The 13,015-nt window shown below is 51.7% G+C and overlaps 1 protein-coding gene across 1 annotated transcript in view; it reads right to left on the bottom strand.

Moving 5' to 3' along the window:
* Positions 1-334: 334 nt before the first annotated feature.
* CRYBG2 (crystallin beta-gamma domain containing 2) overlaps positions 335-13,015 on the bottom strand; it is a 28,492-nt gene continuing 15,811 nt past the window's right edge. The window contains exons 8-22 of the mRNA XM_036862319.1: positions 11,551-11,690; positions 10,600-10,726; positions 10,324-10,359; positions 9,833-9,969; positions 9,546-9,672; positions 9,127-9,266; positions 8,875-9,001; positions 8,577-8,609; positions 8,340-8,452; positions 5,366-5,495; positions 3,957-4,096; positions 3,455-3,578; positions 1,771-1,929; positions 606-765; positions 335-511 (exon numbers count right to left, since the gene is read on the bottom strand). Of these exons, the coding sequence (XP_036718214.1) occupies positions 423-511; positions 606-765; positions 1,771-1,929; positions 3,455-3,578; positions 3,957-4,096; positions 5,366-5,495; positions 8,340-8,452; positions 8,577-8,609; positions 8,875-9,001; positions 9,127-9,266; positions 9,546-9,672; positions 9,833-9,969; positions 10,324-10,359; positions 10,600-10,726; positions 11,551-11,690 (1,782 nt within the window). The 3' untranslated portion in view covers positions 335-422. The remainder of the gene's footprint in view (positions 512-605; positions 766-1,770; positions 1,930-3,454; positions 3,579-3,956; positions 4,097-5,365; positions 5,496-8,339; positions 8,453-8,576; positions 8,610-8,874; positions 9,002-9,126; positions 9,267-9,545; positions 9,673-9,832; positions 9,970-10,323; positions 10,360-10,599; positions 10,727-11,550; positions 11,691-13,015) is intronic.

The raw sequence follows: 13,015 nt of genomic DNA on the forward strand, positions 1-13,015 counted from the left end.
GGGGGATCCTCCACTGGACTGTGAGTTGCTTGAGGGCGGGGACCAAGGGGCTTGGTTCATATTTGTGTCCCTGTAGCCCAGTGCCAAACCTGGCTCAGAGCAGGATCTGAGAGCACATCATCTGCGGTGACTGCACACAAGACCACGCTCAGCGGTTAGCCTGCTCCCAGTGTTCCCTCTGGTGGCAGACGGAGGCCTTACCTGGGCCCCAGAACTGGAGCTGGGAGGGAAGAAGCCCACCTGAGTGCAGGCTAGTAAGAAGGCAGGTGAACAAATCCTCACTCCCACCCCCAAATATCAAGGTGCACAGAGATGAGGATACCTGGGAGCATATTATAAAACAGTTTATGTTACAACAAAAAAACCTATAAAAACATTTCATCCCAGGGAGAGCTTCCAGGGCTGGGGGGTGGGGAGGAGGTTCAAAGCACATGGACAGTCCAGATCTGGGACGCCCTGTCCTTGGCCAGCTCCCACAGCACCGCGTGGTCCCGGTCGTACCCCTGGCCACCTGGGGGAGGGGGTAAGAGATGGGGAGATGGTCAGAGAGAGCTGGGGACTCTGCTGCCTGCAGGGCCCTTCTCCCACACACATGCCCAACTTACCCTTCACATCTAGGATCCGGCCTTCAAACATCTGGCTGCAGATGTGGCCTGATTCGTTGATGCTCCACGTCTGGCGGGGCAGGCGGCTCTCAGCCCACAGCACTACCTTGGAGCCTGTGCTGGGGGTGCCAATCACCTGCAGGCTCATGGTGGGGGCCACCTGAGGCCCCAGGAGGTCGTCAGGCACTGGCCCTCCCCACAGAGACTCCACCAAACCCAAGACACCATTGACACACCCAGCTTTGAATCCTGGCTGTTACGGACTGTGACTCTGGGCAAATCTCCTAATCCTAAACCAGTAGCTCTGGTTTCCTTGGGGATGGCTGTTGTGAGGGTTCAATGTGAGAAACCATAAAAGGGCTGGAAAAATATGCGCTCCTCCGGGAAGCCTTCCATGACTGACTCCTGAAGCACAGGCTTTAGCAGCAGACAAGCTTCCACATACTTACTGGCTATGTGACTTTCAGCCAGTTACTTAACTTCTCTGTGCTCTCGTTTCCTCACCTATAAAATGGGAAGTATAATAGGACTTGCCCCCTAGTGCCCTCTAGGGATTACATGAGGCATTCACGTGAAGAAACCTGCAAGGTGCCTCCCTCCAATGCCACCTTCTCGGGAAGGGCTCCCCTTGTCAGAGCTACTGATACTTCCTATTTTCCTTTCTTAATGTATTTTTCCTCTATTGCACTTTTCAACACCTAAGGTACTAAGATATTTTACTCATTTGTTTCTTTCTCTCCCCACTAGGATGCAAGCTTCAGGAGGGCAGGAGTTGTTTCTGTCTTCTCACTGTTATATTCCCAGCACCTAGAACAGGGCCTGGCACATAGCAGGTGCTCAGGAAATGTTTGTGGAGTGGATCTATCATTATTAATAGGATCCAAATCTGTCACAGGATATCAGAGCTGAGTGGTCCCTTAGAAGCATCTGGTTCAACGCTCTTGTTTTGCAGACGGGAGACAGACCCAGAGAAGAGCCCGAAGTGCCCAGGGGTACACAGCCTGCATTCTCCACCTCCACCCGGGTCCTGGTGTCTGTGTATCTCTCTGTTTCTCTGGCCCAAGGCTGGGTCCTGTTCCTGACTGGGAACAGGCTGGGACTCCCAAAGGTAGGCTTGTGAGGGTCTGGGGCCCTGGTGACCCTGTCCCAGTCCCTAAACTGGTACCTGGTTCTTCAGCAGCCCATCCTCGTAGTACCAGATACAGCTGCCTCCAGCTTGGGGCTCAGAGACCACCACGCGGCCCGCCTTCATGTCCTCCACGTGGTCCGGCACTGCCAGGAATCCCCCCAGTGCCGCATTCCAGAGGTGGAAATAAGCCCGGCGCTGGTGAGTGGGGGGAGCTGAGAGTCAGGGGTCTCTGGGCAGGGATGCTCCCACTTGGGCCCCCAATGCCCTCAACTCTGGACCCTCCAGTATCCCAAGCTCCCAAGCTCTCCCTCCTGCCCCAAACCATCCTCAACCCTGCTTCTAAGTCACCCCTTCTTTCTCACACATATGCCAGGGGCACATACGTAGTGTACACGCACACAGTTCCATGTCTGTAGAGATACACACAGAAACACTGGCAGATACACCCAAGATCCACATGGTTGTACAGGAGTGCCGCAGGCACAAACACATGGATACACGTCGACATGTACACTCACACTATTTGCCCCCCCAGCCGACTCCACGCCAGGCACTTATGTTTGCCAAAAGTTTGGATGTGTATGGGAATACAGATGTGCACATACACTTACAGAGAGAAATGCACGCACTACCCATGCTGAAGAGGTACCACAGCAGGGCGGACACTGGGCTGTCAGACATCAGACCTGGCTCGGCCACAAATCACCTGGGGATCTCGGATGGTGGTGACAGTAATAATAGTAATAATAATAATCACGGCTAACATTTGTTGAGTGCCTAACCATTCAAGCACTGTTCTAAGGGCTTTACATCATTATTATCTTCAATCCTCTAAACAACTCTATCATACATAGCACCCCCATTTTAAAGATGAGGAAACTGAGGCCCATGGAGGTAAAATACTTGTGTGCAGAGCAAATTCTTGTCCACTTCTCTGGGCCTTTATTTCCCCATCTGTAAAATGTGAAGGTTGGAGATTATCTCCAAGATTCCTTCTAGCAATGATGTTATAAGAGTCTGAAATAGGGACCACACAAGTTTCCTCACACAAAGACACACACTTTCAACGGTGTCACAAGTACAGGCACGTGCAGTCATAAATATACTCTCACAGATGTACAGGGTGAGGGGATGACAAACATCCCCCCACGGATCACCTCCAGAGGACACATTGATACAAGTGACATCACAGACACAGAAACGCCCTCAGATGGGCATGCGCGCGCGCACACACACACACTCCCTCTGTGGCCATGCCTCCACATAAGTGCACATGCACATAAATGAGACACGTGTCCAGACATGCACTCACAGACATATGGAAACACAAGTACAGACACAGTGTTTCAAAGTGAGGTGTGCTTACCACTGGTGGGTGGTACATGAGATAATTTTCAGGCTTATGTGGATAAGCCTTATTGTTAAAAATTTAATGGTAATGAATTTATCACAATGTCTATTAAGGAAAAATCATACATACACATCAAACCCATGATCTTATGGACATTACTCCTTAGGATAGGAAAAAATAAAAAAAAAAAAAAAGTGAGTTGGTTTAGAGGAAAATATTAAGGAGACAATGGTTCAAAAGGAATGATGGTGTGACAAAAATTGTGACAAAAGTATACAAAGGCTGAGTTTGGGAAACATGGGAAACGCACAGACAGACAAACAGCCAGACAGACTGGCCCAGACGTGCTCAACCCGACATGCTACCTACCTGCTTGATGGGGTAGAGGGAGCCCACCCTCTGGGTCCCACTGTACGTCAGCCAGCTGGTGATCTCGCAGCTGCCCGCCAGCCACTGGCGGCCCCGGAAGTCGCTGTGCTGGCACAGCACCCAGCTGGGCCCAGCAAGTGCCACAGACACAGCGAGGAAGACAGACAGACAGACAGACAGGCAGGTAGAAGAGGAGGAGCAGCCGTCAGAACATTCTCTACCTCCTCCTCTCTCACGCCTGGACTCCTCTGCCTGGGGTTCAGGTCCCGGGAGGGGGTAGAGAGGCAGGCTGGGAGGGAGCTCTGGGATTTGCAGGGCAGGGGAGGGTCCTGGAGAGCACCTCGGGCTGGGGTCCAAGCCCTGAGGGCCAGTGACCCTTCTCAGCCTGCACTTCCCCCCTCTCCCTCCTGGCGTGGAGGGGAGTGCAGTAGAAGTGGGGGGAAGACCTGGAGGCCCCCTCCCTCGCTCCCTTGCAGCCCCCGCAGCCCCGCGGCACACTCACACGCCCCCCTTGATCCGCAAGGACAGCACGTGGTTGTTGAAGCCCTCAGCTTGCAGGCTCCGCAGCTCCCCACCGAGCTTGATCTCCTTCCCCTCGAAGCACTCCAGGCCATACAGGAAAATGGATGGCTCTGAAAAGTGCTGCGGCCGGGGGCACGGAGAAGGGGTGAGGCCACGAGAGCCCCCGACTCAGCCCCTCTAGTTCCAGACACCCTGACTCCCAGAATGGTATTTCAGGCTCTCTTCCCTCCTGAGCTCCACCCCACAGGGCCCCTGACTCCTGGACACTGCCAGCTGGGTGTCCCCCAGATTCTCAGATGCAGCATGTGCCAGATGGAACCCCCATTGCCCCTCAAACCTCCTCCCCAGTAAATGGCACTTCTAAGATGAGTGACAAGAATAATATTGGTCATTATAGCAGTTCTCATGTATTCAGGGCTTACTACACGCCAGGTTCTGTGCTAAGTGCTTTACCTGATCTCATTATAACTTCTCAACAGCCCTATAAGCAGGTGCTATCATTATCCCCACTTAGAGGGAAACTGAGGCTGGAGAAGGTAAATCACTCGCTCAAGGCCCTAGGGCCAGGCTTCAGAACCAGGTCTGTTTGTCTTCAGAGCCCAGCATGTAGTTGTACGGAACCTGGCTCTGTCTATTACCAGCTGTGTGACATGAAGCAAGTCACGTGACCTCTCTGTGCCTCAGTTTTCACGTCGGAAAAAGGGAGAAGATAATAGTTACATGGCTCATAGGGTTGTGGTGAGGATTAAATGTCTTAGTGCACGGGAAGCCTTTTAAACACTGCCCAGAGCAGTACAGGAAACACCAGCTGTTCTCTTGTGCTGCTGCCACTGGCCACCCAGCCCACAACCAAGTCCTACAGACTCCAGGTCCTTCATCAGCCCACGTCACTCCTCTCCACATCTTCCTAGTCCAGGACATCATCGTTTGTCCTGGATCACGGCAGCAGCAGCCCCACTGCCTTCCTCCCACCCGCCGTTCCCCCCACGCAGCAAAGCCATCTTGCCACTCCACTCCTCCCTGCCCAGAATCACCACCTCATCGGTCGCCCCTGCCCCCAGCCCACCCCTGAGTGCTAGCCCCTCCTGGCCCTGTCCCACCTCAGTTTCAGGACACAGCACTCTGAGCTGTAATCTTTCTGGGTTCCTTGAAGGCAGGGCTATGTCTGATATATTGCAGGGTTCCAGGACCTATCTCAGCAGGGGCTCAATAAATCCCTAGTAAGCTGACCTGGCTTTGAAGCCCTGGGGTCGAGGGGACCTGGGGTGGTTCTGAAGACTGGGTTTAAGCCCCAAAGCCCACTCAGCAGTGAGAAGAGGCTCTGTGTGTGGGCTCCCCCAGCAGCAACCCCTGCCTCAGGGGTGCCTGGAAGCGGAGCGGGGCACTTACCAGGGGCACCTTCCGGAGAGAGCCCAGGACCGTGGAGGCCAGGCAGCCCATGGCTGTGAGAGTGGGGAACTCGCCCTCAGAGAGAATGTGCTGCTCACCCTCAAAGTTCTTCTCATCAAACAGGATCCAGCTGGGGAAGGAAGGGGAAGAGTGGGGGGATGTGAGTAGATATTTGAGCCCACCCTCTCCTTGGCCTGCCCAGGTCCCCCTGAGATACAGCAGAGTGGATGCAGACTTGATGGGGATCCCCCGGTCCGGGGGAGGCCAAGGATAAACGGGCGTTGCAGCAGCAGGGACGAAGGTCAGACTTAAGAAAGGACTGAATGAAATCATACTGCCCTTCGGGGGAAATTTGGCAACATCAAGCAAAACTCCATGCACAATTACTCAGCAATCCCATTTCTCAGAATCTATCCCAAGGACATCCTTCAAAAACATGAAATGACACATACATAAGGCTATTGATTACACACTGTTTGCAGTGGCAGAGTGGGAGCAGCCAAATGTCCATCAGTTGGGGATTGGTTGAATAAACTAAGAATCTGGAGTGTAACATAGCAGTCAAAAAGAATGAGGAGGAGCTCTTAAAGGGATATAAAGTGATACAAACTGTTAAGTAAAAAAATCAAGGTGCATAACAGTGTTTACAGTATGCTTCCTTTTTAAAAAATTGAGATATAATTCACAAACCATAAAATTCACTCTTTTAAAGTGTACAGTTCAGTGGTCTTTAGTATATTTACCAGGTTGTAGTATGCTTTTTTTGTGTAAGAAAATGGAGGAGGAGGAAAACAAAACATATTTGGTTTCTATAATTATACGTAAATTTATATGAGTGCATATTTGCTTATATCTTCAAAAAGAAACAATTGATGAATAAACTAAACACACACACACACACACACACACACACACACACGCACAAAAGATTACCTATAGGGGGAGGGAGTGGAAAAGGTAGCAGGGACAGGGATGAAAGCTATTGATTTTTTAAGTCTTGACTTTGGAAATACTATGGACTGAATGTTTGTATCTCCCCAGAATTCCAATGTTGAAGCCCTAACCTCCAATGTGATGGTCTTTGGGAGGTAATTAGGTTTAGATGAGGTCAAAAGGTTAGAGCCTCCATGATGGGATTAGTGTCCTTATAGGAAGAGGAAGAGCTCTCTTTCTCAGCCATGTGAGGACACAGCAAGAAGGCAGCCATCTGCCAGCCAGGAAGAGAGCCCTCACCAGGGAACCAAATCAACCAACACCTTGATCTTGGACTTCCAGCCTCCAGATCTCTGAGAAAATAAATTCCTGTTGTTTAAGCCACCCAATGTATGGTATTTTGTTATAGTAGCTCAAGCTGACTAAGACAGGAACACTACAAATATTTTATGTAATTAGGAAACAGAATTAAGTAAAAATGAGAAGTATTCATAAAAATTAAAATAAACAAAATAAATGAACCTAACTGTATATCAGGTTGGTGGCATAACTGCACAGAAAGAAGTATTATTTCAAATGTCTTAAAAACACAATAGTTTGAACTGTACATACCTAATGGGATGTAGGTGAATGTTCTGAGGACAAAAAGAACAACAGAGAGACCTCAAACAGCATTCACTGGTTTTTACTGTTAGTAATATCAGTATTATAATTTTGAAACACCTAGTGTGCAGATTTTGGTCTCCAAAGAGCATTATGCATTAAAAGCAACCAGGATTCTTTGGGAAATGATTCCCGGTTTGAGGCAAAAAATGTACAAAATGATCCTGGAACCTCTTACTGTACCAGAAAAACAAGGAAGTTATAAAAAAAAACCTATGGGGGTCATATAAAAAATACCCAGGAAGCAATTTGGAGGTGCTCCCATTTGCCAAGATGAAACAATTTGAGTACACAAAAGAATAGTGACTCCAAGGGACTGGAGCATTTCATATACATAAAAAACCCATGAGTTCATAACAATACTTTAAAAAATCTTCATTGGTCAGCTCTGGAGGTTGCTAGGGCACCAATTCAGAAATTATTCTGAAAATTGATAGAAAGGGGGCAAACACTGATTCTTGGGAAAAGATCAGACTGCCTTTTTTGTATAAACTATTTCAGGTAAACAAATAGTTGAAAAGGTAAAGTTCTTCTTTATAGAAGTATTCCAGCCAATATATGTATAGGGAATAACAAAACTTAGAAAATCATTTTGTAACCTCTAAAGAAATAATGGATCTAGGCAATTATCATCAATGGATGCTAAAAATCTTTAGGTGAAAGGTCAACGAGGAATCTTATAATGTAGGGATCTTAATATCATTAAAAATGGGACAGCTAGACATGTGCCTCCTGATGTGATGCAGTGGGAAGTACACATACCACCTCTAATAGTCTTCTTGCCAGCAAAACAAAACAAAACACCCTGGATCTCATCAAGCCTCTAGATCTAACTACCAGTTTACAGGAAGTATGGGGCACAGAGGAACAAAATTAAAACACCACCAGGAAGCAATCAGCTAAATACAGAAGATGGGAAACTTACAGGGCAAATTATTGGGTTCTTTAAACGAATAAATCGTATAAAATAAAAAGAAGGGAAAGGTACTGTTATACATTATAGATCAAATGGACCACATGCAATGTGTGGACCTTGTCTGGATCCTGAGAAAAACAAACCAATTTCACAAAGGCATTTTTTGAGATAACGGGAGGAATTCGAACATGGACTGGGTATTAGGTAATAATAAATTATTGTTAATTTACACTATACTGTCTACAGTTTTTACATTTTCTACTAAAACTTTATCTTGCTTTGTTTGCTTTAAGATTGAATGATTCGGGATAGAATAGCTAATCTCAAGGAAGCCAAAGGAAGGAAATCATTTGAAACAAAGACCTCTAATTACAGCCTCGATTTCCAAGCTGAGCTAAGCGCTTCTGAGCAGGTGCCCCCCGCCCCCCTCCCGCCCCCGTCTCCCCTTCCCCACTTCCTCACCTGCCGCCGTGGACCCGGCAAGACTGGGGCTGGAAAGAGGGGGAAAGAGAGGTCTGGTCATCCTCAAAGGAGATGTGGTCGCCCAGGAAGTCCGGACCGGAGAAAAGCTGAATCTGGCGGCACAGACGGGAAGAGATGAGAGTGAAGGAGGGTGAGTGGGACAGAGAGAATGGGTAAATGGGGGAGAGATTTGAAAAATGAGGGAAGAGGAGACATAGGCCCCCACCAGCTCCTTACCTTTGAGACAAAGTGCAGATTGTGCGCCCCGACCTGAAGGGAGGGACCGAAGTTTCGAGATTTAAGGAGTGTGCTAGCCCCCAGCCTCAGTTCCTCTGGTTTCAATATTCCCGACCCTTTTCGCAGGTCCCTCACCCTCCAGGTCCGTATTAGCCTCGCCCCTTCCAGGAGGCCCCGCCCCTTCCAGGAAGCCCCGCCCCCAGGCGCTCCAAGCCTGGTTGTTCCAGTCCCGCCCCCCTGCGGGGGGACGCCAAGCCCCTCCCCTCTGAGAGGCCCCGCTCCTGCGGCGGGCACACACCTGCAGGACCGGTTGCAGAGAGGCGAGGGCGCTGTTGCTCGAGCCCCAGTCGTCGCAGTTGCGGTACACGCCCTTCTCCAGCACGTACTGCTCCCCGGAGAAGCCCACCTCCTGATAGGCCACCCACCTGCAGGAAGGGGGGGGCGCGGGTTAGCATGGGGGGGGCGCGGGTTAGCATGGAGGAGCCAGTGCCTCTCCTGGAACCCCCCCACGCCCCCGACCGGCCCAGCTCCCGGAGCTTCGGTCACTCACACGCCGCTGAGCACGTGGATGGCCTGCGTTCGGGGGCCGTGTCCCGCCAGCTCCACGTCCGGCAATGCCTCGCTCACCTCCACGCCATGCCCCTCAAAGTCCATGGCCTCAAACAGCACCACCGCCGGGTCCCCGAAGTCCTGGGCCCCAGGGACAGTCAGGTTTCTCCCGCCCACCGACGGAAACCCCTGGGAGTGCCCAGACCCCAAGGACGCAGTCCACCAAGGGACTTTGCGGTGAGGTGGTCAGTGTGGGCTGGGGAAAGGCAGCAGGAGGGAGAGAGGCTAGACCTCAGGGAACACTTCCAGGTGCTCTAGAGAACAGGGAGAGGAGGCGCAAATTCTTCCCTCAACAAATTGTGCTGGGGTAAGTATGGCTGCGGCCAGAGGCAGAGGGATGTCCCAGTTGCTCTTGCTTACCGTCCGGATGACTCTCAGGGAGGTCAGCGCCTTGTTATAGCCTCCCCAATGTGACCAATCAGCGTATTCTCCCTCCTCCAGCAGATACTGGTGACCCCGGAAACCCTCCTTCTCGTAGCCCACCCAGCTGGGGGAAGGGGGAGGCAGACAAACAGACTCAGTCACAGGAAGCCCATGGATGTGTAAGAGAGCTGCCCCCACCCCTAGGTAGACCAGGTCACTTCCCATCCTGGAGGGTAGAGGCTACTGGGGAGGATGAGGGAGAAGGAAGGGTCCTGAGTCCTCACCAGCCCCCGAGAACTTGCAGGGACCCCACAGAGGCCAAGCTGGGGCTCTGGCTGTCCTCTGGTTGCTGCAGGTTGTAGATGTCTCGGCTCACTTCCCAGCTCTGGCCCTGAAAGCCTGGGGCCTCATACACTACAGCCTGCGGGGGGAGAGGGGCTGTGTGAGGTTGGTGGGGAGTGATCTGGACCCAGACCCACCCAGCCACCCCAGGATGACTCTATCCAGCATCAACCCAGAGCTAAGCCCTCCCATCCCCTCACTGAGCCCCAAGCCCTTACCTAACTCCTGTCTCTTCTCTGACCTCTGACCTGGTCCTTACACATCAAAAGCCAGTTCCCAGTTAGCCCATCGGGTTTCCACCCCGCCCCTCCCCAGCCCAGCCTCTAGCCCCCAGCTCCCACCTCTCCCACCTTCTAGTCCAGGCCGTGATAGCCACACACATACAAACACCCCACCCAAAGGTCCTCTTTGACCCTGAGGCCCAGATGCTTACCTTGGGCTCCCCTGGCTTCTCCACTCTTGGGCAGCCCTGCAGAGGAGACAGAGCTGAGACACCAGCCCAGAGGTGCGGGAAGACAGATGGGGCTGGTGACCTAGGGTTTACTTGTTCCTGGGGCCCCTAAAAATGGCCAACCCCATGTCCTCCCTCTCCCCCAACTCTTGGACTAATCCTCCCTCTCCTCCAATCCCATTCCCAGTAGGAGGTCCCAGGCCCTGCCTCTTCACCCAGACTACAGGACAAGGCTGCTTGGGACCACCTGCTCCTTACCAATCGCATGGGCTTCAGGGAGCCCACACTGGGGTCTGATGCACCCCAGGCCTCTGGGGTGGGGTACTCTCCAGGCTCCAGGATGCAGGGAGTGTCTTCAAAGAAGGGCTTGGGGTATAGAAGCCACCTGAGGGGAGGCAGAGAGGCAGCTGCACCCCAGACTCCCGGGAACACAGATTAGTGGATGGGGTGGAAGGGGTAGAGGGGGGAAAGAAGTTTTGGGGGAGAGGCCCCCATCAAGGGGACTCTGGAGGACATTTCAGGCCCCCATAATTTCCTGCAGCAGCCACTCCATTGATCTCCTCTTCTCTGACCTGGCCCTCTCTAATTGCACACAGCGGCTGAGAGTTCTTTCCAGCAGCTGGACCTGCTTAAAAACCCCTGGTAATTCCCCATTAGCCTCACAATACAGCCCAGCTGCACAAAGAGGCCTTTTGTCCTGTCCCCCTGCCTTCCTCCTGGACCTCACATCTCCCCACTTGCTGCTTTCTTTGGCCAGAGTGAACTTTCAAAGTCAGTCTCTCACTTCTGGGCCTTTGCAGGTGCTAGTATACTCTCTTCCCCATTCATTCAATTAACAAATATTTAGGGGCATCTACCCCATGCCAGGCCCTGCTTCAGGCATCAGAGATACAGTAGTGAACAAAACATACAAAGTCCCTGCCCTCATGGAGCTTAGATTCTTCTGGGGCCGACTCATCCCAGCTGAGGAGTCTCCTCCTCCAGGAAGGCTTCTCTGACCTCAGGCTGGTTTGGTGCTGTTCTGTACTCCCACAGCCCCGTGTCTCTCCATCCTGGAACTCTGGATTGCCACTGTCTGCTTGCTTGCCTGGCCCCACCAGTAGACTGAGCACGTCTTGAGGGCAGGAACCATGTCCTGTCACCTCTGTGTCCCCAGCACCCAGCACAGTGAATGTTAAATGTAGGGTTTCCAGAACAGCCCAGACTCACAGTCCTGCGGAGACAGTAGCAGATGCCACCTGCAGAGGCCTCTCCAGGCCCTGGGGGTCCTCCAAGGCCTTGGTTAGCTTCACTTGCTCCCCCTTGAGGCCCTCCTCAGAGTACAGGCTGATCTCTGGGGTAATGTAGTCCTACGGAAGGAAAGGGGTGGAAAAATGAAGTATAAAACAATAGCCCTGGGGCTTCCCTGGTGACGCAGTGGTTAAGAATCTGCCTGCCAATGCAGGGGACACGGGTTTGAGCCCTGGTCTGGGAAGATCCCACATGCCGCGGAGCAACTAAGCCCGTGAGCCACAACTACTGAGCCTGTGCGTCTGGAGCCTGTGCTCCACAACGGGAGAGGCCGTGACAGTGAGAGGCCTGCGCACCGCGATGAAGAGTGGCCCCCACTCACCGCAACTGGAGAAAGCCCTCGCACAGAAACGAAGACCCAAAACAGCCAAAAATAAATAAATAAATAAAAATTTAAAAAAAAAAAAAAAACAGCCCTCAGAGACCACCCCCACCCACACCTTCTTCCCCAAGTCTGTCCAGCTGGGGCTCCCGGGGACTTCTCCCCAGAAGCCAGAAATGACTAGGGTGTTCTCTGCAAGGTCAGCCAGACAAGCCTGAGACCAAAGCCCTCACTGGTCCCACACTGGCCCTTTGGGACCTGAGACCAAAATTCCCAGTAGGAGCCTGCCAAGTGCCATGCCCTTTGCCTTGCCTCTGGGAGCCTCATTTCCAGCCTGGTGGAGGGATGGGCGGGATAGACAGCCACTTCCTGAGGTCTCACTTCGACCCTTCTTTTGTATACAATTCCAGACTGTATACAAATCTCTATGCCTGTCCAGACTGGCCTCCTTATCCCAGGAAGCTGCACCTCATCCCAGGAAGCTGCAGGTCCTCTCTGCATTCTGGGTGTTTCTTCCTCACTAGGGCCATTTTCATTCACTCCTTCATCAAATGTTTATGAAGCACCTACTGGGTGCAAGGCATATATATAAGGGCCTGTCCTACCCCTTCTCATTTGGTCTTCCCAACGAGAGTTATTACGCCATTCGCAGACTAGGAAAGTGAGGCTCAGTGAAGTTAAGTGGGCCGCCCCAGGGCACACAGCCTGTAAGTAGCAAGACCAAGAACAGAGCACTGCAGTTTTTGTTCACTGTTGCAACCCGGCACATCCCAGGTGCCTGATACACACTAGGCACCCAGTCAGTGCTGAATGAATCAAAGGAACCCAGGTCCACTGGACTTCAAAGCCCTTGTTTTTCTCTTGTACCTCGTTACCTCCCACGTGAAGATGAATTTATTGTGAGAAGCCCACAATAAATTGTCCACAAATATTTGTGTGTTTCTGGAGAGGCTTTGAAAATTCTTGTCCCCTCCTTTGCGTGGCTGGGCCACTGCCCTAGTTAAGAGTCTCATCCTCTCTTACCGGGAGGATTTCAACAGCTCTGGACTCAGGGTTATTTGT

This window comes from Balaenoptera musculus, chromosome 1 (genome assembly GCF_009873245.2).
Source record: "Balaenoptera musculus isolate JJ_BM4_2016_0621 chromosome 1, mBalMus1.pri.v3, whole genome shotgun sequence".
In the NCBI taxonomy this organism is placed as follows: Eukaryota; Metazoa; Chordata; class Mammalia; order Artiodactyla; family Balaenopteridae; genus Balaenoptera; species Balaenoptera musculus.